The sequence below is a fragment of the Podarcis muralis genome, chromosome 10 (genome assembly GCF_964188315.1).
Source record: "Podarcis muralis chromosome 10, rPodMur119.hap1.1, whole genome shotgun sequence".
Classification (NCBI taxonomy): Eukaryota; Metazoa; Chordata; class Lepidosauria; order Squamata; family Lacertidae; genus Podarcis; species Podarcis muralis.
The window spans coordinates 18580930-18607423 of NC_135664.1; the positions used below are offsets into that span (position 1 = coordinate 18580930).

At 42.5% G+C, this 26494-nt stretch overlaps 1 protein-coding gene across 3 annotated transcripts in view; it reads left to right on the forward strand.

Moving 5' to 3' along the window:
- GRM8 (glutamate metabotropic receptor 8) overlaps positions 1-26494 on the forward strand; it is a 564733-nt gene that overhangs the window by 463282 nt on the left and 74957 nt on the right. For all 3 annotated transcript variants that reach the window (XM_028746786.2, XM_028746785.2, XM_028746787.2), the window contains exon 8: positions 7871-8007. In XM_028746786.2, coding sequence (XP_028602619.2) covers positions 7871-8007 — 137 coding nt within the window. The remainder of the gene's footprint in view (positions 1-7870; positions 8008-26494) is intronic.

Genomic DNA, 26494 nt, shown 5'->3' on the forward strand with positions numbered 1-26494 from the left:
AGAAGAATCTTTTAGAGCCACCAAGTCAAAATGAGCATCTCTTTTACACTGTTCTGATAATAGATCCTGCCTTTGTCTATGCCGATTCTAATAGCTGTTGGAGGACAATCATTTTCTATTTTCAATCCCGTATTGAAAAGCATTCTTCTGTTTGTGGGTTTGCATTGATAATAGCTTCATTTATCACGAAACTGGATGCAGCGCACTTTTATCTGCCAGTGTAACAGTCTCTAATTAGAATGCTTTAGTTCCACTTAGTTATCATTCTTTCTTTGGCATTCTGTCTTTAAAGTGAGCTCTAAATTTTATAAGTTTCTCTTTCCATTTAAACCTATTATACCAGTCTCTGTTAAATGAACAATAGAGGTAAGCAGGTTAGCAACCATCCATTTTTTTATTTTTTTAAAAAAGATTGTCTTTGGGGCACCTGAGTACTGTACATTCATATCAGCGCTCTTCTTTTTTCTGTTTCATCTACCACTGTAATTTAATTTATCTACATCAGACAATTTTGTGGCTGCGTTTAACAGCTAATTAAAAAGGAAAGCAATCCAGGTTTGGGGGGGGGGGGATCCTTGGCACTCAAACTGATTATAGAAATTAATGATAATGACAGATGAGGCTATAAACCACAGCAGACTCTCAATATGGCTTCATATTTGAAGCAATTTTTATTTTGATCTGCACAGCGTTCAAGGATCACATGCTGCTCCAAAATCATTCTTGCCTGCTTTTGAAGGAGTTACCCTGCCTAACCAAGTTGCTTTCCTCTGAATTAGATCTAGGCATCTGGCTTTTTGATGGCGTGGATTATGAATATTAGAATTAAAAGTATTTGGAGGCCCCATTCCTTGGAGTTTATTTCATCAGTAGGATGAGCTCAATGACAGACACTAACAGCCCTGAATTTTCTAAGCACATCATGGCATGACACAATGCAATGGACAAAGGCATCACCTCCCCCATTAGGACATCACAAAGCTAGTTTCCAAACTTAGTACAAATAAGGGATGACAGAGCTGAGAGTGACTCAGGAGAAATGGACCATCTCAAGGGATTGCTGTACACTGTGGAGTCAGCAGTTTTGTCTAGCATCCTTTTCTAGTGAGAATGCGATTCGGTCAGCATAATGTCGGAGACCTGCTTTGCCTCACAAAGATGCTAGTTAAAGCAGTGTTTTTGTGTCCTGTTGGTGTGCCTTTGCAGCATGCCACAAAAACTGTGCTCCTTTTTGTTGATGGTACTAAGCATTACACAAGTTGACATTTACACACCACACCACTACGGGTGATATTTTGAAAATGTTTGATGTGTCTTGTTTCAGCTGATCTAAATTTATTTTGACAAGAACGAAACAATTGTTTAGTGTGATTGTCCAAAAGTCTGTATTTAATTTCTCCTTGATAGAAGATGTCTTGCCAGTGGTGGGGGGAGGGTTTACACTGCCATTGAACACTGCCATTAAAGAATTGTATTTCTGATCTGTGTTTAATACTTTGTATAAGTTGTTTCACATTGATTACTGGCTCGTACCTTTCACCAGGAATCAAAGAGTAGCCATACATATGCAAGAGAGAACCAGCTTACACATGCTTTCTCATTACAGCAGTTTCCTCTGACAGAGAATGCAGGAAACTGCCCCATGCCATTGCCCCATCTAAAGCAGTATCATCTACATTTAGGCAGGAGACGCTTTCTCAATTCTTCCAAGAGATATCAAGGACTGAACTGCAGGATTTTTCCATGCAAAGCATTTGTTCTGCTCTGAAATACAGGCCTTTGCCTGACTTGTCTCTTGGGCAGTGGAAGATTTAGTGGAGGGAGGGCAAATGTACCCTGTTGTGGCCATGTATCTCTGGTCCAACATGGGACGTGGGTGGCACTGTGGTCTAACCCACTGAGCCTCTTGGGCTTACTGATCAGAAGATTGGCAGTTCAAATCCTGGCAACGGGGGTGAGCTCCCATTGCTCTGTTCCAGCTCCTGCCAACTTTGCAGTTCAAAAGCACACCATGCAAGTAGATAAATAGGTACCACTGAGGCGGGAAGCTAAATAGCATTTACCTTCACGTGATTTCCATCACGGTGTTCCGTTGTGCCAGAAGCGGTTTAGTCATGCTGGCCACATGACCCAGAAAGCTCTCTGTGGACAAAGGCCAGCTCCCTCGGCCTGAAAGCAAGATGAGCGCCACAACCCCATAGTCGCCTTTGACTTAAACACCCAGGGGTCCTTTACCTTTTTTACCTTCTCTGCTCCAGTAGTAGCTGGTGTGGTGGTGTCACATGCCTTCCCTGACTTCCTATTGTGGTGTTAGAATTCCTGCTCTGTGATTGCAGTCATGGGATTGTTGTCTATCACATGACGGTGTATGTTTTGACTCCACAGAATGGGAAGTGACGGGGACAGGATGTTTGTGTTACTGTGTTCCGTGAAGTGGGACTATTATCCTTTGTTCTTTCTTTTTGCTGTCTGATGCTAGAGAGAGAGGGAGCCATGTTGCAGTGCTCCGTGTGTGTTTATATGTAAATAAAGTAGATTAGCCAAAATGCTGAGTTGCTGAGGTTTGTCATGCAAGTTGCGAAGACTGCGGATCCCTAAGTGTGCCGATGTCTGTTGGCATCGGTCGCTGTGATGTTTGGGCAGAAGAAAGCTTTTGAAGCTCCCGAACGATTGACCAGGAAGGAACATGCCAATCGGGCATATGTCTCTGCCAGGGTCCTACTCGAGAGTAGAATGAGCTCCTGACATGTGGAAGCTGCTGCCAATAACCAAGACAGAGAGGGGTGCAGTGGCAGGTAGGTTGGTGCAGTGGCAGAGCCAATCTGATGCTTCTACTGCTGCATCCACACTGTGCTGAGCTCTGCACTGCCTCCCTGCTTGGTTAACAGCAACAACCTCCACGTGGGGAAGTCCTGTAAGCCAAGCCACCCCACCCTGCCAGCTGCTACCGTCCCGTTTCTTGGGATTCCAGCATTTTCAGCATCCCAATTTGCTATACTGTTGCTGCTGTTGAAATGTACGGAAAGACTTTGGGAAGTTCTGGGGTACCGTTGCTGTAGGAGACTTTGGATGTGCAGTGTGTTACACCTCGATGCACTTTCATCCAGCATCCAAAGCAAAACAGCAGTATATTAATTAAAATGCAGCGTCGGACTGTGCTGATAGACTGCTGATAGAGTCTGACATGTTTTTCTCTGTCTCTCTCTCTCTCTCTAAAAAAAAGGTTACCTACATCTACAGAATGCTGACCAATGCACTAATGTTAGGCACCTTTGCAGATAAATCAATACGTGTCTGTTGCTGTCAGCCACTGCCTATATCAAATTTCTCAGAGCCGAGTAATTCTCAGAAACATGTGCAATTTCTAGTTTGCTAAAGCTGTGATCCTGTTAGTACGTCCCAATGAAGTGTGTGGTTTTATACCTATTCAAAGCAGGAGTTGGAAGCTCATTGTTCTATTAGCTAAATTTCTACCCTACTTTGCCACCAATGATGAGTTTTCCAGAAGGTGGGTTGTTGTTGCCTACTGGGAGGGAGAAAGGGGAAGCAGTGGGGAGATAGGTGTAGTGCGAACACATCAGTGGAACCAATCTGGCACTCCTGCCAGTGCATTTGCACTGTGCTAACCTTCCCGCTGCCTTGCCCTCTGCCCTCCCAGGGAACAACAGCAACCCACCAGCTAGGCAGCTAGTGTAACAATAATACTATTTATTTATTTATTTATTTATTTATTTATTTATTTATTTATGTCCCACCCTTCCATGTTCAAAAACCGGGCTCAGGGCAGCTAACAACAAATTTAAAACACTTAATTGTAAAAGCAGCATAAAAGACAGTATAAAAACATCAATACAGTGGTACCTCGGGATGCAAACGGAATGCAAGACGCGTCTGCGTGTGCGCGGGTCATGTTTTGCCGCTTCCACGCATGCGCGTGATGTCATTTTGAGCATCTGCGCATGCGGGAGCGGCGAAACCCGGAAATAACACGCTCCATTACTTCCAGGTTGCCACGGAGTGCAACTCGAACGCACTCAACCTGAAGTGCATTCAACTCGAGGTATGACTGTAACAATAAAATTCAAAGTTCAGAATTCAGTTTAGGGGAAATCCATCTAATAAGCATTAGATAATCACCAGGGCTAGCTGGCTGAATTAGTCCTACTTGGGCCAGCGAGAAGGCCAGGGGAGAATTAGCTGTGGGGTCTCAGAGTGGGTAATCTTCATAAAAGGGGAGGGGGAGGGAAGAGAAGGGAAATAAAAGATCAGGGTGAATTCAAATTAAAGGCCAGGTGGAATAGCTCTGTCTTACAGTCCCGACAGAAGGAGGTTAAATCCTGAAGGGCCCTAGTCTCATGGAAGGGCCCTAGTGCAATGGCTCCTGGCAAGCGGTCTCTGTTGAATTAAATAGTGCTTGTTGCAACCTACTATCTTTGGTTTGTATGTAACAACAAAGCCATTTCCCTTCCCTGGGGAAATGGAGTTGTGGGCTGGCTGGGAGCCAACCCCGTGCATGGGGGTGTGGCTAGCCCCCGCATCATAGGGAGTCCCCTCCGCGTCACGCCCTAGGCCGACCAATCCGGTTGGCCAGGGCGCGTAGCGCGCACCATTTAAGCAGCCTACGGGCGGGAACTCGCCCCCTTTCTCTGGTTCCTGCTCTCACAGTTCTCCCGTCCTTCCTCCCTAAGATTAGGCTCTTAATCTTTTGACCTTGCTATGGACCTCAGTTGGTCACCTGCTGAAGGGGCCTGCTAGGAATTTTTTCCACTTGGCAAATTGGCACCAGCCATTTGGTTTTTCACCTACTTCGTAGCAAATTGTCACAACTTTGTAAGGTTTGGTGGTTAGGCATTGGAGTATCCGGTTGGCGGTGAGGGAAGGTAGAGGCCATCACCTACCCCTCCTATTTCAAGGGTATTCCGTTAAAGGAATCCGGGGGGCGTGCCCCATCCAAAGCCTAGGGCCATGGCACAACCCATATCGTTGACCCTGGTGGAGCTCCTAGTTGATGTGCATCAACAGGGCTCCCCCTACTGGTGCTTAACCCTTCTGAGACTTCCTGCATGGCGGGCAGGAGTCAGATATACTTGGTTTAATAATAATAATAATAATAATAATAATAATAATAATAATAATAATAATAATAATTTATTTATACCCCGCCCATCTGGCTGGGTCTCCCCAGCCAGATGGGCGGCTTCCAACAAAATATTAAAATATAATAACCTATTAAACATTAAAAGCTTCCCTAAACAGGGATGCCTTCAGATGTCTTCTAAAAGTCTGGTCGTAGTTTTTCTATTTGACATCTAGTGGGAGGGCATTCCACAGGGTGGGTGCCACTACCGAGAAGGCGCTCTGCCTGGTTCCCTGTAACTTGGCTTCTTGCAGTGAGGGAACCACCAGAAGGCCCTCGGCGCTGGACCTCAGTGTCCAGGCAGAATGATGGGGGTGGAGACGCTCCTTCAGGTATACTGGACCAAGGCTGTTTAGGGCTTTAAAGGTCAACAGAACTGGTTTGGTTCCAATGCCTAAGCCAATACCACTCACATTCTGTAACCAATAAAGTTGTGGCCTTTTTTAGCCCATTAACCTAAAATACTGGTGCCAAGTGTCTTTATTCCAACAAAGGGGGAGGGTTTGGGGCCTTGCCACGCAAGCCAGGATTCACATGAAGTGAAACCGAATGCTGCAGGAGTCTATCTCCCCACTGCCTTAGTAAGCATGCAAGCTCAGGACTTTGCTCGGACTTGTTTCAGCTCACTCACACAGCGCTGAACTGTGGTTGAGAATTAGGTGCAAACTGGAACAGTGAGTTTTCTAGCCAAATACAAACTTGGAACTGAGATTCCCTCATTCATCTCCAACACGCTCTCCAGTGATTTCCCCCAGCTTCACAATTGGACATTATGGAAATGAATTTATTTATTGATATAGTGCGTCTGTGTGGCGACCCAATAACATGCATTCTCTGGGCGGCTCCCCAAAATTAAAGAGATAAAATATAACATTGAAAATGCAACGGAAAGCCATAAAAGCAGCATTAAAATGGTTCTTTCTGGCAGATCTACAGCAAAATAGAAAATGTACAATTGTGAATCCCAGCTCTATAAAAAAATGCAAGTTGTTATAAAAAGTGAATAAAAAGGTCTTCATAAGGATGAAGCGCTTCCTGTTTCACTTCTTATGCTGTATGTGAACATTCTTAGTTCATTATGTTTCTTTCTAGGTATGTCTTCTGGCTAATAGGCACTAAATTGAGCTCTCATGTGTGTTCAAGCTCCTTCAGTCTTTCAAAAATATTTGCCTCATAGGCGACTGTTCATTACTGAAGCTACTCCATTTGACCGTTTTCCCTGTGACAGGGAGTGAAGGAGGAATATTTTCTTAAGGAGATAGTTCTAATAATGTATGTTAAATAAAAATGACTGTGGACAGAGTAAATGGTATTCTCTCTTTTATTCTCTCCCCCTCCTCGTTATTTCCTTGACTAATTATGGCTCTAATGGAGTGTAGGCTCAAAGTGATAATGGGACATATTTAGAGGAGTTCTATAGGAAATGTAATTTTCAGCAATTCTCTCCCTCCCTCCTCCCCTATAGATATCTTGAAAGGCAAATGCCTCTTTGTGTCAAACAGAAATTATCACATGGTACTTCAAGAAAATGATGGTGGTACCTGTTCATATCAGGTGAGGGGAATGCGACTCTGCTAGCCACCAGGCAAGGGCTTTCCCCACCTGCCTTGCCCAACCCTCCAACCTCTGGGAGCTGTTTCCAGAGGAAGAATTGGAGGAGAAATGGGACTCTCTGCTGACCAAGCAAGGACTTGTTCCACCTGCCTTGCCCCACCTTGCCCTACCGTCGCTGAGTGATGTTGCCTTATTCTTTTTCATAAGACTGTAAAATTACATGTCTGTTTGAAGAGGACAGGGACACAGGTGGCGCTGTGGGTTAAACCACAGAGCCTAGGATTTGCCAATCAGAAGGTTGACGGTTCGAATCCCCACGATGGGGTGAGCTCCCATTGCTCGGTCCCAGCTCCTACCAACCTAGCAGTTCAAAAGCACGTCAAAGTGCAAGTAGATAAATAGGTACCGCTCTGGCGGGAAAGTAAACGGCGTTTCCGTGCGCTGCTCTGGTTCGCCAGAAGCGGCTTAGTCATGCTGGCCACATGACCCGGAAGCTGTACGCCGGCTCCCTCAGCCAATAAAGCGAGATGAGCGCTGCAACCCCAGAGTCGGTCACAACTGGACCTAATGGTCGGGGGTCCCTTTACCTTTACCTTTGAAGAGGACTGGTTTGACAAACAGAAACAAAGGGGGTGGGGTTTGCGGAAGGGGATTTTGGGGTTGCCCCCAAGTCACTCATTAATGGAGTTTTAGTGTTCCTTGTCCCTTACTGGATAGGAAATAGTTTAACACAGCTGGCAGCCCAGTGAATCCTTACTGATCTGAACTCCAAGCCAATTTGCCAGAGAGCAAAAGGATTTAGCCAGTAGTGTGACTAGATAAATCTGCTTCTCTTTTTTGAACAGTGGAGTGCTTTTCATGTTTCTTCCCTTTTCTTTTTCTCTTTTCAGTATTGCTGGAAGTGATGCAAATCCGCTTTGGCCATGTGTAGTCATAGTTGTCATAATTCATGTGCGTTACTTTCCCCAGCAAGACATGTCCGCTGTAGAAACCTCTTCCTTCAACCATAAGTAAAGTGTTTGTAACTAGGAAAGTTGTGGATGTGTGGTAGAGCTACCATGGTGATCGCATTACTGCTAAGTTTTGTTTTCCAACCACAATGGATTTTCAGCACTTTATGCCGTAATTTAAAAACAACAACACAGAAACCTGAAATCCTTATGTTACGATCTCTTACAGGCAGTGCTGGAACACCTGTTATTTTCAATGAGAATGGAGATGCACCTGGGCGCTATGATATCTTTCAATATCAGCTAACCAACAGAACCGCAGAATACAAAATCATTGGACACTGGACAAACCAGCTTCATCTAAGTGTAAGTCATTGCACATTGTTATTTTCAATTGCACAGTTTAGCTCATTTGGCTACTCTTACTTAAGAGGAGCAAAATAAAGCAGAATGCTCCTTGCACTGTTTTCTCAGAGCTTCTAAACAACGTGTTTCTCAAACTTAAAGTCATTCCTGTTAAAGAATACTAAAAGGGTCGATATCAAAAGAGAAGGCACAGGTGTTGCTTCATACTGTTTGTGATTAATATAAAATAAACATCCAGTTGTTTTTGGACAATAGTGTCATCACTAAAATATCAGAGACCTCTTCTGCAAAGGCCGCTCTAGTCCAGCATGTTGTTTCACAGTGGCCAACTAGATGCCTGTGAGAAGCCTGTAAGCAGAACCTGAGTGCAACAGCATTCTCCTTAGCTGTGATTCCCCAAAACTATTATTCAAAGACCTACTGCCTCTAAGATATGCCTGATAATTCACCATTCTGCTTGGGATTGATGGGAACTGGAGTCAAACAGCATGTTGGGGGCAGGGACTGTTTAATGCTATACTGGAATACAAAACAAGGTGCTGGATAACACCTCACTTTTGTAAAAATTGTTTACTTTTTCATAATTCTTATGAGCGTTTGATTTAATGTTTTATTATTTCATGTCTTCTTTTTAAAACAAAATTTATTCAGAAATAAGAAAAATAAATAAAACGTTTCTTTAAACGCTGTTCCACCATTGCATGATGTATCAATATTCAATTAATACGTGTTGGTTAATTAGGTAAGATCAAATGTTCTGGTACATCTGATCAAGGTGGATTAGTCAGGATGGTGGTTTTGAAACTGTGTTCTAGAGAATGATGGGGTTACCAGAAAAGCTGTCCAAGTTATTCAGTGTAGTGCTGGATATTACATTGTCCACCTTTGCATGCACTAATGGCGAAAAGCTTTCCTGAAAGACAGCTTCCCTACCAATATCAGAAATTGGTACTGGGTGTGTTAACATCTCTTACACATGGGCGAGTGGTGGAGCCCAACAAACCTGTCCACTACTTGAATAGAGTTGAATGGTAGCCTAGTGTCCAGTAACAGAGAATTCTTTTATCTCGTGTGATAAAAAACAAAAAGTTTAAAAGACAGACTTGGTTTGATAAGGAATGTCAGAATAGCAAAAAAAATGCCTAGTTAGGGAACTTAGAAAATTGAAGTTAAAACAGGATAAGCACAATCTTGCTCTACAAGCTAAGGTAGCCCAATTACGATACAATTATAAATTATTACCTAAAAGCAAGAAACAAATATATTATGAACAACAATGGAAAGCATAGGGAGACGCAGCACTTCAAAAGGACTCATGGAGATTTTGGCATCTGGTTGCCCAAGGTACAAATGGGCTGGGCTACTTGTTAGAAGCATCTGCCCAAGGAAAGGATTGGGTGACATATTTTACAGGAATATATGGACCCTGTCCTGACTCACCCCCACAAGTTTACTGTACTCAGTTATTAGAACTGCCAGAATGTTCTAATCAGATTAAGAGGCTAATCGCAAGACAACTAGCTAATAAAGCTCCAGGAGAAGACATGATCCCAGTGGAGATCTATAAGATAAGACCTGATTTCTGGTCACCCATTTTTGCAAAATTGTTTTCATACATTAACAGCTCAGGTCACATACCTGAAGGGTGGAAGCTGAGTTGAATGGATTGTTTCTCTAGAACAACCCTTCAGATATTGTAGACCCACAACTCCCATCATCACTGACCATTGGTTGTGCTGGCTGTGGATGAAGGCAGTTATAATCCAATAGCATATGAAGGGCACTGTGCTGGCTACCCTAAGCTATAATATCACCCCAAATCCTCCCCATTATGGAAAAGTTCTGCAGCACGTGTTCAGGGGTCCTTTGACAGAGCAAATGAAATAGGAAGGTGTTGTCGTTTGATAAATGCTGGACTAGGAGCTACAGAGAGTGTGGGCTTTGATCCCAGAAGACAGACCCGTGCAAATATATATATTTTTAGTGAAATGCCAAAGCTGGATTTTGAGTTGGCTATTTTCCCCCTCCCCCATTTTTTTAAAAAAATACTATATAAGTATCAAATAAAGGGGTGCAAACCTTTAAATGCTTCATTTATCACTATGTATTTCCTGACAGACCGAACAGGCATTGTATAGCTTTGGTTCATAGTGTAACAGGCCCATGATAAACAATAACAAAAAGAACAGTGTAAGTATTTACAAATGATTGTTCCTCGGAGACTACTTTGCAGTAATTATCAGTGTGCTACCAACAGTAATGCATATAATAGCTTCCCGTTTCCAGCCGCTACAGTGATAAAACACCTTTACCATATCTGCTCTTTTCTTTCTATTGCTCCCTGGCAAAAGGCCATCTAGCTCTTTCAAAGCTGTGGTCTTTGGCTCAGAAGCTGGAATCGGTTCCTCTGCTTTTCTGTGGTCTTGAGTCCGCCCCTAAACTATAAATCTCTGCTGAAAAGAAAACAGGAAGAGGAACACAAAAGAAGCAAGAAATCTTTAATATAAAATATCTTTAAAAAAAAAAAAAAAAGGAAGAAGAAGCGAGGGACAGTTTTGGGATGCAGTTCCAGTCTGGAAACTTTGTAGTTAACAGGAACAAATCCTTTGTTTCCAGGCATTTCGCCCCCTGATAAATTCTAGGTTCTGTGTACGGCTACCATTCAGTGCTACTATCCCGTGAATGCATTTTAAATTACTGTTTTCAGGTTTATTTGGATGTAATCATCCCTCCCCCAAAAGATTTACTGAATCAGCTCTGCTGTATTTCCAGTTGTATAGTTGCTTTTCTGCCTATACAGTGGTGCCTCGCAAGACGAAATTAATCCGTTCCGTGAGTCTCTTCGTCTTGCGGTTTTTTCGTCTTGCGAAGCACGGCTATTAGTGGCTTAGCGGCTTAGCAGCTATTAACGGCTTAGCGGCTTAGCGGCTTTAAGAAAAAGGAAACAAACTCGCAAGAACTCGCAAGACGTTTCGTCTTGCGAAGCAAGCCCATAGGGAAATTTGTCTTGCGGAACGACTCAAAAAACGGAAAACCCTTTTGTCTAGCGAGTTTTTCGTCTTGTGAGGCATTCGTCTTGCGGGGCACCACTGTAGTCTGTTTAGATGTGATGTGCAGACACGGTGCTCTCTTAATTAAAAAATGTCCGGGTTTATGGGATATTACTGAAATATATGCCTCTGTCTGCTTTTCCCTCCATACCTTCTTCTCAATTTGTGTATGAGTTATCAATTGCTACAATTTCTGATGATATGATTACTTAGAGGTGTGTGGAGGTTTTTTTTTAAAGGAATGACACATACCCAATACCAATATGGAACATGCATTCCATATTATGTGAACCAGTTGACTTAATGGTAGTCTATTGACTTTTACCCTACGACTTTGGGGAGTGGTGGTTAATCTGTGGCCTCTAGATTCTGTTGACTCCAACTCCCATCAGCCCAAGCTAGCATGGCCGATGGTCAGGGGTGATGGGAGTTGTAGTCCAACAACGTCCTCAGGTCCTCAAGAACTTCTAGAGGGCTACCAGTTCCCCATCCCTGTCTTTGAGGAATTAAGCTAATAACACACATACCTCTGGAAATCCAATCAAGTCTTAAGATGTGAGCTTTGGACATTGCCTTTTTATTATACTTGCACTTATTTCTGTGGTTCATTAAGCTTCATTAAGGTTATTACTCTGCTACAATTTGTGTGTTGTAGATAATTAGGAGATTCACTTTGCTCAGCTCCGAATCGGGGGCATTGCTCAGATTGCGCCTCAACCATTAAGCTCCACTGAGTGGCGTTTGACAAGTCATGGTCATCGTAAAGTTGTAATGATAAAATCAAATAATGCTGTGCAGGCTCCCCCAAGCTCCTTAGAATAGAGGTGGAGAACCCCTGGCCCCCACATGCTAGATTACTGCTCCCATCATCCCTGACCACTGGCCATTCTGACTGGGGCTGATGGGAGTTGGAGTTCCACCAACATCTGGAGAGCCATAGGTTCTCCACCTCTGGAACAAAGAGGGTTTTCCTGTGATAAGGAACCAGTTCACTTTGTTTCTGTTGTTTTTTTTATGTTACTTGGCAATTGAAATACAATCTGATGTAGGCTCAGCCACAAATAAGTACCTTGTTCAGTAGGGGCTAACTTTCAAAAAGTGTGCTTAATATTGCAGTCCTTAATTGGTTATCCCTTCAGTGTCTCAGCTGTCCAGTAATCTTCCCAAACAATGGCCCACTCTTGACAACCCCCGAAGAAGCAGATTGCTAACAGCAGTCTGGGGTCAAGAGCATGGGTAGGCAAACTAAGGCCCGGGGGCCGGATCCGGCCCAATCGCCTTCTAAATCTGGCCCTCGGATGGTCCAGGAATCAACGTGTTTTTACATGAGTAGAATGCGTCCTTTTATTTAAAATGCATTTCTGGGTTATTTGAGGGGCATAGGAATTCGTCCATTTCCCCCCCCCCTTCAAAATATAGTCCGGCCCCCCACAAAGTCCGAGGGACAGTGGACCGGCCCCCTGCTGAAAATGTTTGCTGACCCCTGGTCAAGAGCAATTGCTCCTTCTAGTAAAATACTCAGGGACTGGATGTTTTCAGAAGTGGGGATAGCATTGGCCACTGGCATTGCAACCTTATACATGCCTACTCAGAATAGAGATAGATGAATCGGTCTGTTTTTTGTTTTTTCTCGCTTTATCATTTTTCCAATCTCCACAATTCCATACTTGTTCATGGTTTGTTTGTTTTTAAGTCTTCATCCTCTCCCCCATCCCTAGAGTGCAATTCTACATACGTCTCATTAATTAAATGGGCTTACTCATAAAAATTACAGGAAGCAGCCTTACACTGAGTAAGTGTAAGATCCATTGGTGGATCTTGGGGCTACCTTTGAAGGTGACCCGGAAACTAAAACTAATCCAGAACGTGGCAGCTAGACTGGTGACTGGGAGCGGCCGCCGAGACCATATGAAAGACCTACATTGGCTCCCAGTACGTTTCCGAGCACAATTCAAAGTGTTGGTGCTGACCTTTAAAGCCCTAAACGGCCTCGGTCCAGTATATCTGAAGGAGCGTCTCCATCCCCATCATTCTACCTGGACACTGAGGTCTAGCACTGAGGGCCTTCTGGCGGTTCCCTCACTGCGAGAAGCCAAGTTACAGGGAACCAGGCAGAGGGCCTTCTCAGTAGTGGTGCCCTCCCTGTGGAATGCCACCCACCGGATGTCAAAGAGAACAACAACTACCAGACTTTTAGAAGACATCTGAAGGCAGCCCTGTTTGGGGAAGCTTTTAATGTTTGATGTATTACAGTATTTTAATATTTTTTGGAAGCTGCCGATATTATTATTATCATTATTATTCAATATTGTCTTCCCTGACTGAGAGCAACTCTCCAGAGATTCAGGCAGGGCACTCTCCCAGCACTGCCTAGAGATGTTGGGGATTGAACCTGATACCTTCTGCATGCAAAGCAGATGCTCTATCACTGATCTACGGTCCTTCCCCTAATATGATCACCCCAATGATGATTGAAAAAATGCTCAATGACCATTAATGTTTACTGGTGTTTGGAAAAGAAAATCAGAGAAGCCTATTCACTGGCTGACTGGCTTCATGCATGGAGCTAGGCTAGGCTGGCAGAACTCTTGAAAAGGATCATTTTTACATGTGTGTGTGTGTGTGTGTGTGAGAGAGAGAGAGAGAGAGAGAGAGAATGTAACATTTTGTTTTAGATCCCACTTGCAGAAAAGTCTATTCCAAATATAACTGAGTAGCTAGATAAGACAACTTCAGCTATCATTCTTGCATAGCAGCGGATTTCTACGTACCTTACAGTCAGGCAAATACACATTTAATGAGCCAATTTACTTAAACCGAGTGCATTTGTTTATTGCACATGGTATTTATTGTGAAATTTATCACATGATGGGCATTTCAGCTGTATATATATATATAAAATGCACCGGGGCCAGTTGAATCTTATTGATTGCCAGTGCTATTAGGAGCCTGATCCACAACCTGTTTAAACCAAAGTGCCTTGGATGCCAGCCAAACTTTAGGACCAGTGATCCCAATGGATGTAAATTGCCTTCTTTTAACAAGGTAGTGGATCAAACTGTCTGTGGCCACAAAGGGTATAAATCGCCTTGTTTTAACAAGGTTGAACTTATAGATCAACTGTATATTGCTGTTTAATAGGTTCATGGATTATAACTTACAATGCACAGAAAACTAGGGTAGTATGGGGGCTTACCGCACAGTCCTAACCATGTCTACTCAGACATAAATCCTATTTAATTCAATGGTGCTTACTGCAGGTAAGTGGAGTTACGACTGCAGACTTAGGTGCTAGGACTGCAATCCTGTACCCACCATTGAACTCGAACGGTGCTTACTTCTGAGTAGATGTGTGTGGGCCTGCACCATGCAGAAATTCCTCAGTGCAAACTTTGCCTCTGCTCTGTGCCCATTAGGTGGCTCAAGGCAAGCCACTCTCCCTCAACCTCATCGTGCCCAGCTGTAAAATGGATTGATACTGACCTTCCTTACCTAAGGATTACAGCAAGATAATGTGTGTGAAGGGCATGGAACACTCTCTCTCTTTCTCTCATCTGTTCTTACAGAGATATAGGTCATGCTGGCCCTGTTCATTAGCCTCTTTGCAGCAGATTATGAGCAGGACCTAGCTTGACTTGCACTTCCTCGTGAGGAATCCAACATGGATAGTAGTAGTAGTAGCAGTAATTTATTATTTATACCCCGCCCATCTGGCTGGGTTTCCCCAGCCACTCTGGGCGGCTCCCAACAAAATATTAAGAACACGATAAAACATTAAAAAAACTTCCCAAACAGGGCTGCCTTCAGATGTCTTCTAAAAGTCTGGTAGTTGTTGTTCTCTTTGACATCCGGTGGGTGGCATTCTACAGACAACTGCTCCAGTTCCTCAGGCTCTCTTTCACCACTTGTCCTCCTGCTGGTGTGATTCTGACTTCCCCTTTGGGCAGAAAATGCTGACTCAAGCCTGATAAAGACATTGTCAAGTCCCCAAAGCTGTCTCTGTCAGCAGACTTCACTGACTTCAGGGTTCCCTCCAGCTATGAAATTGCTTTCTGCCTTTAGTCCTCAGTAATGTAAATGCTTTCCTCAAGGCACACTAACCTTTCAGATTCTCTCTGGAGCAAACACAGCTTCTAGGAAGAGACTTTTTTATATACTTTATTTAATGAGCGCTGCACAGGGTTGTAGTGGGCCTTTTGCCTCCCACTAAATGAGCCATGTTTAAAACAACAGTGGATGGAAAACAGAATTTTGAAAGGGCAAGAGAGCAAAATCATGTCAATTTCTAGGTATCAGTCTTCATGAAGGAATAGAATTTGGCCTATCTTAGCAGACTGGAATTTCCACCATTTCCTAGGCAACTTTCTGATGGGGAAAAACTGTCTCATGGAACCCAATTCATATTGTTTCAGAAGGAATATTTATCGGAGGAACCCCTGAACAGCTTTTGAGCCTCCAGTCTGATTGCTCCCAATAACTATTTTTGGTGGTTCATTAGGCACTTGATGATGATGACGATAAATTTTTATTTTTATCCTGCCCTTCCTGGTTTAAAAACCGGGCTCAGGGCAGCTAACAGCAAATATAAAACATTGATTAAAATGCGACTTAAAAACAGCATAGACAGCATAAAATACAACATAAAATGCAGCATCAATATCAATAAAAATCAATAAAAATCAAAAATTCAGGGGTCATTTTTTGGGGGGAAGATGAGCTTCTAATCTTTTTTGCTGTGTATTAGAGGTAATCATATGGGGGATATGTATTATTTTATCTGTAAGCCACCTTGAGTCCCTGTCAGGGGAAAAGGTGGACTATAAATAAATTAACTGGTTAATTAGTTACTTCATTAATAATATTGCCAGTGGGGTTTGTTTCTTTTGTCAGGGTGGGGGTGGGAACCAGGTGCTGGTACTCATATATTGACGAAAGCGTCATGGGTGCCACCACAAAATGGCTGTCATGGGCAACATAAAAAATAAGAGCTGGTATGGCAAGGAAGTTGGTATTGTCACAAGAGAGCTCTGCAAGTCACACAAAAAGAAGATAGGGGATGCAGATTTGCATAAAATGTGCATATGATAGTTTATATGTATGGATACAATTTTTAGAAATCTTTACTATAGTTTAAGTGGAAGGGACATGGGTAGCGCTGTGGGTAAAACCTCAGTGCCTAGGGCTTGCCGATCGCATGGTCGGCGGTTCGAATCCCCGCGGCGGGGTGAGCTCCCGTCTTTCGGTCCCAGCTCCTGCCCACCTAGCAGTTCGAAAGCACCCCTAAGTGCAAGTAGATAAATAGGTACCGCTTTATAGCGGGAAGGTAAATGGCATTTCCGTGTGCTGCGCTGGTGCTGGCTCGCCAGAGCAGCTTCGTCACGCTGGCCACGTGACCCGGAAGTGTCTCCGGACAGCGCTGGCCCCCGGCCTCTTAAGTGAGATGGGAGCACAACCCTAGAGTCGGACACGACTGGCCCGTACGGGCAGGGGTACCTTTACCTTTACCTGTTCTGCTTGTTCAAAGTGCTGTCTGTGGCTACATTGCATACCACTAAGTTTTCTTCCTTGTAAGTTTTTCCTAAGCAGGAGCCTACAAGTTCACCTCGAAATACCACTTTAGGCCATAAAAGAGTGTGTGTGTGTGTGTGTGTGTGTGTGTGTGTGTGTGTATTAACTATAGGTAAAATTTCACTGCTAGCATCAGCTGGATCTGACACTGAAGATGAACTTTGGTTATTGTGCTGACTTACCAGCCAGACTCTCAAACAGGCCTTCAAAGACACAAGCCCAACATAGGATGATGTGATGTTTCTGGGCTACAGAAGCCATCATTCCTAACCATTGGCCTTGCTGGCTGGTGTTGATAGGAGCTGGAGTTGGAAAACATTTGAGGGGCCAAAGGTTCCCCCATCCCTGATGTAAGACTGTTTCTTCATTCTTCGACTGCATAGCCAGATCAATTCTATTCACGTCAGCTACATGGCTGAACTCATTGTAGGCATCTTAAGCGTTACCATTCTTGACACGTCTTAACCTCGCAGCACCTCATATACTGTTTTCACAATGAGTGCAGGAAGATAAAAGTCCCTGCCCATATCAACAATTATGTTGATTTTTATAATGAGTACAAAGCACACAAACTAGAATCTTCATCTAAGAGAATGAAAATAAATCATGTTTTATTCATTTAGCTACAATATTTGCGCACCGGTCTCATGTATTGCCTCATGACAAATGTGTGGATTTAGCAAATTTGAGTTCTCAGCTCTATAATTTCCATGGGAGGAAAGCTGTTAAGAACAAGCGTGCAGTCCTTGGCATTTATAAATTAGGAAATCTACTTCCCTTTGTGATTAATAATGAATCTTCTTTTAGAATTGGGTCATTTACCAGTGAATGCTGTACACGTGTGCTGTAAAATTGCCGAGTGACAAGTTTCCTCAGCATCATGGCCTACCATATGCCTTGCCTCAGCCAGAAATACATTTGGAGTGCTTATTAATTTTCAAAGGAAGTTCAGCTCTGCCTCCTTCATGGGACATGCTTTTGAAAGGCTACTGCCAAGCTGAAAAGGACCAAAAATATATGTCAAAGTAAGGTAAAGACTGACTTTTGGATTTAGGATGGTGTAGGAGTTGGTCTACATCCAGCTGATGTGGTCATTTGACTTTCATATATCTGCGGAGAAAGGGTCAGAAAACCTCAGTCCACACTGAGAAAGTTTTCAGTGAACATTGTTTTTAAAAAAATGCAAAGTCTTCTCAAGAGAAATTATTTGTTTGCTGCAAGGGAAGCCTACCCGAACCATTTAGCCACCTAAAGCAGGATATGGCTGCTACTGATTCATAAGAATAATGATAATGATGATACTAATAATTTTATTATTTGTACCCAGCCCATTGGCTGGATTTCCCCAGCCATTCTAAATTAATAAATACCCTTACATTGTCCTTACACTCTAAATGAATAAATACCCTTATATTGTGGGGGTTTTACCTTGCCTCTGGTAACTACGAAGATGCTTCCATGGAAAGAAGGGGGAGATGTTGAAGTAAACAATAAAGAGAAAAGGGACGTGGAATACAAAAACATATTTTCAGTGGCATGACATCAAAATTTCTTGGGGAAGCTTTCTATGAGCATACGCAACACCTTTCTTCTCAGTCATTGGCTCAGTCATTGGTTTCTCTTCAACAGACAGAGGCGAACTGGAATGCTTTAAGGCAGAGGTGGAGAACCTGTGGCTGTTGAGATGTTGTTGGACTACAACTCCCATGATCACTGGTCATACTGGCTGGGGCTGAAGGGAGTTACAGTCCCAACTTGGAGGGTCCCTGTGGTTCTTGTTGGAGGAGAGAAGGAAGAGCAATAGTGTTTGTTGCTTTATATCTCTAGGTTGGGCTTCGTGGCTCTTAGAATTCAGTCAAGAACATGCTGCAATTCTCTTGACAATTCAAGGGATGTACCGAGTTCATATGGCATGGGAAGAGATGACAGATTGCCCCACAACTGTAGGAATTTATCTTGAAGGTTCTCTAAGACCTAAGTGTGCATGCCATTTGGTCGCACTGGGAACCATTCTATTTTGGCTGAATGCATAATGTTTGGTACATTTGTTATCTTATAGGTGTGATCCTAAGCTCTCTTTGTGCAGTGGCTTCCTTTTCTGTGGAGGGAAGTGCTCCATGTACTCAGAGGGGTCCTCTATTGCATGAATGGAGAATTTGGTCAACTTAGATCAGGGATAGCCAGTGTAATGTCCTCCATATGTTGATGGATCACAAGTTGAATCAGCTTTTCCCAGCATAGCCAACATCATCTGGAGGGAACCAGGAACAGTAACATATTTTTATCTGCTGGTGCTAAAGTTCATGCTAATGATTCATCCTCCCTCATGTCTGGAGATGTGTGGCAGCTTTCATAATGTCCAGTTAAGACCCTTGATGGCCCAAGTACAGGGACTGACAAACAGATCTCTGCAGGAGGGAGGGGAAGATGCACAAAAAAACAACAACACCCAGATTGCAAAATGCTTGCAGTTCTGTGTGAGAGTATGGATGTGTGTGCATAAACAACAAAACAACTTGGGAAATTGCTCAGGTTTCCTTGAGAGTTGAATAGCCAGAAGAATACCAGCAGTGTGGTCTTGTTGTTTACAGATCTGTTCCTGAAAGCACTCCCTTGGGCTTTCTCTATTTCACAAGCAGTTGTGCAGATGGGTAATTTTTACACGTTGGACTTCATGGGCTTACAGAGGTGGTGTAGAGCCACTTTTTAGATGGTTATGTGATCTACTGGATTTCCCTCAACATGTAGCAAACCAGTCTTGCTGTGACTGGGAATCCTCTTTGTCATTTTCTCTGAGTCGGGCCCTTAAAGACTCCTGCCTCAAAGCCCTGCCCAGACAAGGCCACTGTCTCCAAACCAAGTAGGCAAAGATTGCTGGATGGCTGAGGAGGATTGCTAGCCTTTGCTCAGACAGATGTGGGTGTTTGATAGTTCTGACAAGAGAGCACAGCTCATGTGGTGTTCTCCTTCTCTAACAGAGTCTGAATTCATCAGGGAGCCTCTTTGCAGAAAGTGCCAGTGCCAGGCTTAACAGCCTGATCAATAGCGGCAGGCAGAGGATGGGGTCTGCAGGCCTAGTCTTCAAGAACACTTGCAGCGTGATGGGATAAGGCTTTGTAATTGCTCAGCCTGTAGTTAAAATATTGAGACTGGGGAGAAGGGAGACAGAAAAAACTGTAGGGTAATTGAACCCCCAAAGAGAATGCATTTCACCATGCTGTTGAAGATGTTGCCCTTACAGGAAAATGTATTGAAATTAAATATGAACAACTGCATAGGTTAATACTTATACACCCAAGCTTCTTTTGCTAAACAGCTGGAGAAACCTCTGGCTCGGGGTTCCAATGAGACAGGAAGAGAGAGACAGACTGTTACATAGTGACACATTTGCTCTGTAGTCAATTTCCCATCCTTAAGCAGGTGGCAGTGCGCATACACACACACGCACACACACACAGCAGATAGAGCATCAGGAAAAGCACATGTGTACGAAAAGCAGTGCTCACTGGAAGGACAGATCGTGAAGCTGAGGCTCCAGTACTTTGGCCACCTCATGAGAAGAGAAGGCACAAGGAGAAGGGGGCGACAGAGGACGAGATGGTTGGATAGTGTTTTCGAGGTTACCAGCATGAGTTTGACCAAACTGCAGGAGGTAGTGGAGGACAGAGGTGCCTGGCGTGCTCTGGTCCATGGGGTCACGAAGTGTCGGACACGACTAAATGACTAAACAACAACAACAAAGGAAAAGCAGATGCTAAGAAGTGTTGTTATGATTATGATTAGAAATAGAAATATTTTAGATTGCAGCTTGACCTCTGTCTGCTAAAGAGAGGGAGAGATTTTGACTTTACCATGTCAGGGTCAACGAGAGTTGAGTTTCTCAAATGAAGCATGAGGGATGCTCAGACAATCCTGAGCAAGTAAATGCGATGAAAAATTCAGCTTCAAATTTGTGGCAAGGTTCTGGCTCCGGTAGTGAGTGCTATGCCCTTTTTGTGACTCCCACACAGGGGGAGCATTGAGTTGGATTTGAACTAGATTATATTTCTGAAGGCAAAATCACCACGCAGACAAAAACAGTATCAGTGTCCTTAATACATTTATATACCACATTCTGTCAGCGGTCTCCAACCCAGTGCCTATGGGTGCCATAGCACCTATGAAGGCTTTCAGTAGTGCCCCTGGGCAGGTGTCCCAGACTCTGAGCTTTCATTTGTTGAAAGAGTAAATTTCTAGCTTCACTAGAAAGAAAGTTAGGTGGCAAAATGAGCATGTAACTTCTAAGTGATTTCTGTGAAATGGGAATGGTTTGGATACCTTGTATATTTTTTCCTGGTGCTGAGGAATGCACCCAAACAGAAACAGTATGTGTGTGTGTGAACACAGCTCACTTCCCAAGAATAAGGTTGTAAAGGGTGCTTGTCTCTCTAATTTCATGTTATTCCATGTTCCCTGTGGCAGCCATTTTGTATTACATCATGCCCGCTCCATGGCCACTGTTTTTACCTGGTGCTCCGACACGCTCTCAAAATTTGAAATGTGTTCACTAGTCCCAAAAGGTTGGCAATCCCTTCTCTACTAAATCATTGGTAATATTCATTGGAGCTCATCGATCCAAGGAAAGCTACTGTAAAGATTTTGCCAGTATTATTGCAACTGTCACGTACAAACATGGATTCCGGTTTCACACAAGCATTCAGTGTTTTAACAGCAGCCTTTTGGTATTAAATTGAAGATTCCATTGTCTTCACTGAAATGCGGCATGAGAATTCCATTAGTTCATTATTTTTTTAAATGAAAATTAAACTGTACTTCAACTCAGGTGCCAAAATTGGCCATTGGTTAAATTACCTTTAGTTGTTCTGAATGTGCTTTCGGTAGCTGGAGCTCTCCTAGTAAATTAAAAATCATTAAATGGGGATTGGGCAGGGAAATCAATCTAGAATAAGATTTTTCAGTAGGCTATAAAGCATATATAACAGGAAGAACCGCACATAATTCTTAGTTCATTAGCCTAAAGCACAATTCTCCCAATGTTAAACACATTTATCCTGTTTATTTCATTGCAGGGTTAACCGCAACTCTTTGTAATTAAAATAATTACGATTTCGCCTGGTTTTTGCACAGCGTGCCAACATGCATAGGACCTTCAGTGTGAAAGATCTCTGCACACAAATAATTTGAGGCAGGGACATTGTGGTGCTGAATGTACATGAATGTAGCCCATTTGATTTCTCATCACCTGACAACACGGAAGTGAACCTGCGAAACATTCCCATCGAAAGGTAGTGTGTTCAGCATGATGTCAGGTGATCTGAAAGCTTATGCTTGGCTGTTAAACCTGTACAATCCTTCACTGATGTTGCTTTCGTCCTATTCAGCCACAGGTATAGCCTGAGAGACAATTGATCTATGACAGGAGTAATGAAAGGATTATTTGAAACCTTCTCTGGAACCCATTATCACTGTGCATTTAAAATTAATGATGCATGAATTCTTGACGCACAGACCCAAGCACTTCACACCCAAACAACACAGAGCTAGTTATATGTTCGCTCTTTTATGCACTGTAATAACACCCCATCCTAAATAAACCGTTATCCGTTTTACATTTAATATGATTTCCACCCCTTTTGATTTGCTTTTTAATTTTTTAAAGAAATCCCGTCAAGAAGTCAGTATACATATACCTTGGGAAAATTACAGCCATACCTCAGGTTACAGATGCTTCAGGTTGCATTTTTTCAGGTTATGGAAAACCTGGAAGTACTGGAATGGGTGACTTCCGGGTTTTGGCGGGCGCACATGCGCAGAAGCACTAAATTGCACTTTGTGCATTTGCAGAAGCACCAAATCGCAACCCGCGCACGCACAGACGTGCTGCTGCAGGTTGAGAATGTGCATCCCGCACAGATCACGTTCGCAACCCGAGTGTCCACTGTACTTAAAAGAATAATTCAGTTGGGTTGGAAATGAAGAGAAATTACAACCCACCCACACTTTCTAAGCCTAGGCTGTGCAAGGGGGAATCACTGCTCTGAGTTTTCTCTTATCAGTGCCAGATTGCCAAATACTCAAAGTAGGAACCAGCCTTTTAGGGTCCGCCCCCCCAACAATGGATAAAAATAATATTGATTTGATTTTGAAAGAAAGTAACTATCAAGCTTTCTTAGTTCAATGCGAGGGGGCCCCCAAGATTTCAGCTTCCTTGGGGCCTCCACAAGATGTTATTTGGCACTGTCTCCTATGGCAGTGTTTTGTATTTACCCGTGTAAATAATGTCTCATGCCAAAATTGAACATACCATGGCATAAATCCCCACACTAGCTTACTGTGAGCGTCTCATAGTGCTAAGCTCCCCACAGCTTATTGTTAAACAGAACACAGCATTGTTCTGGCTTATCTTACACAGATATAATGCCCATACATTTGGACAGATGGTATTACCTGTCAATTACATTCAGTGAAAGATGCAGAGACATTGTCCATGCACTTCCTTTATATATATATATATATATATATATATATATATATATATATATATACACACACATATATATATATATATATATATATACACACACACACACACACACACACACACACATATATATATATATATATATATATATATATATATATATATATATATAATTTTTATTTAATTTTCTGTTTTAAAATTTAGAATATTCATTTAAATAACCTTAATATATCAATGACTTCCCTTCTTCTCTTTCCATGGTTCATTTTGCATATCATAAATCCCTGCATATTTTACATAAACTAAACCATTCAGCTTTCCATTATTATATTCATCAAAACTTGTTTACACTGCTGAATTTATCTTAATGCTGCCAACGTTTTCAAGTGTGCACAATCCCCCCCCATACATTCAACAAACATTTCCAGTCCTCTTTAAACATGTGTTCTTCTTGTCCTCTTATTCTATATGTTAGGTCCACAAGCTGCACATATTCCATCAGCTTAAGTTGCCGTTCTTCTTTAACTGGGACCTTGCTCGTTTTCCAATTTGGGGCTAACAAAACACGGGTTGCAGTAGGGGCATACATAAATAACCTCTTTTGACACCTGGGAATTTCCATCTGAATTATCCCCAACGAAAAGGAATCTGTTTTTTTTTTTGGGGGGGGGGGAGTACTTTTAAACATTTTTTTCAATTCATTATGGATTATTTCCCAATACTCTTTTACCCCTTTACAAGTCAACCACATATAAAATAGCATTCCCTCAACTTCATTGCATCTCCAGCACTTATTTGATCCAGTCTTATACATCTTAGAAAGTCCATACACTTCTAAGAAATTCCCCAGGGTCAGGAAATTGGGGAAAGTCTTTATTACTATGGACAGTGGGTGAAGTAGCTGCAGCCAGCTCATGCCAAGTATTCTTTGCAATGCCAAAATACTTCATTTACCAAAAAAATGACATTTTAACTTTATACCCAGATGGTGTTCACATTCATCAGTACTTTTATCAGGACAAGGTTAGTTTGGTCATGAAAATTTGTCAGCACTGTGTTCAAATTCCTTCCATTAAACTCATACTTATGTACAGTTTTGAGCAATTTACACATTTCTGAAAGCAATTTCCCCTAATATAATGATTGTATGTTATTTCTGTTCAGGGAATGCTCTCCCCAGAGAGGCTCACCTGGTGCCATCCTTATATATCTTTAGGCCAGCTTTTCTTAACCCTGGATCCCCAAACATGGTTGCACTACAACTCCCATCATCCCTAGTGAGAAGGGGCAGCAGTCAGGGATGATGGGAGTTGTAGTTCAAAGACATCTGGAGACCCAAGGTTGAGAATGGCTGCTTTGGACACCAGGTGAAAACATTCCCCTTTCATCAGACCTTTGGCTTTTAATCATCTATGACCTTTTTTGCATGGGGGGGATGTTTTTATTTTATTTTTAAAGCTGGTTTTAATATACAGTGGTACCTCGGGTTAAGTACTTAATTTGTTCCGGAGGTCTGTTCTTAACCTGAAACTGTTCTTAACCTGAAGCACCACTTAGCTAATGAGGCCTCCTGCTGCCACCGTGCCACCAGAGCACGATTTCTGTTCTCATCCTGAAGCAAAGTTCTTAACCTGAAGCACTATTTCTGGGTTAGCGGAGTCTGTAACCTGAAGCGTATATAACCTGAGGTACCACTGTATGTATGTGTTCATCTTTTGTTTTAAAAGTGACTCTGAGCTCCCATGGCAAAAAACAACTAATAATCATAATCATATCCCTTTTATGCACCCTTCCCCTAATAAGTGAATTTTTGTAAGCATAGTTTGGTTGGAAAGCTGCATCACAAAATTCAGAGAAGTGCGAATTTTGCAGGCAGTGTTTTGATTTTTCATATTGTTTTCAAAAGTGTGAATTACGTAGGTTCACATTTGAATGTAACTTGAACTGAATTTCACCCTCATCCCTAGTCCCAGGTAAACTTAACTGAAAGCCAGCAGAACAAATGGACACATGTTTGATGTCTGACATTATGGTCAATGACACTGAACATCCCTCTCTCTACTTTTAAAAGTCAAACATGGAAATCCATTAGATAGATCAATTTATAAAAATTGGTGAGTAGATACAATGGGTTATATTTTACCTACTGCACCTACCCTCAAATTTTTAAAATCACCATGATGTTCTTTGGTCTGTTTACAAGTGACTGATTGGGAACTAATCACTATGCAAAAAAAAAAAAAAAAAAAAAGTAAATAAATTGGCATGTAGGTTTTTTTTGTTTTTGTTTTTTTTAAGGGGGAGTAGTTTCGCTTTTATTACAGACATAATACCAGTTTATGACTCATGGTCTGGTATTCAGATATGTTTCTAGTTTACAGTGGCACTCAGGAAAAAAGAAAATTGGACCTGAATAAGATTTGCATTTTCAAATTACAACCCTTCTACGTCTTCCTGCTTTGCTTTGTATCACATGTCACCGTGTTTTGGGTGGTGGTTGTTTTTTTACCTGTTTTTATTATCATGTCAGTTGATTAGAATTTGTCTTCTCATATGTCATGCTCGGTGATCCAGCCATTATATTTTTCCTGGAGCTGCTTCCTGGCCTCGTAGACATGATTTGGTCTAATATCTAGAATAAGCCAGGGACATTTAGCTAGGTTCCAACATAGGCTTTTCAAAGTCTGGTTGCACCATTCAGGCACCATCTCCTGCCTTCCTCTGTCCTACACCTCATGGTACCTCCTGAAGGAGGCTGCATCACCCAGCTTCATGGCAGCGCTCATCCTGTAAGCATTAGTCTCCTTGCTGGAGGATAAGTTTATCCCATTCTATTTATAACCCCAACCTGATTGCCTTATTTCATCAATCCGCACACTAGAGAGTGGCCATCTAATGCTCATTTTACAATTGAACTGAGGCAGAGAAATAGAGCCTAGATTGGGGTATTATATGCAATACCCTGGCTATGTCCAATCTCACATGTACCATAACATTGCTTCTTTGTCTTTAAATGATGCCACTCAGCCTTAGAACTTGACCGTCTATGATGGGAGGCAGGGATTAAATTGAGCAGCAAATACACTTCCAGGCTTTGGAAGATGGTCATTCTTGCTCCGGATAATAGAAAATAGAGAGAGGTGTGACCTGCAGCTAAATGTTGCAGTGTGGTGTATTCACCCCACTCCTGACAATATGTTCCTGCAGAGAACAACCACCAAGAACAGGCAACTTCCCATCAATCCGGTCTAAGGAACACCAGTCTTAGCTGGATTGAGCTTCAGTATTTTAGCTCTCATCCAGTCCATTACCAAGGCAACGGTCCAGCACATCCTATGCCATACCTGTAAATATAAAGGAGAAGCAGAGCTGTGTGTCATCAGCTTAT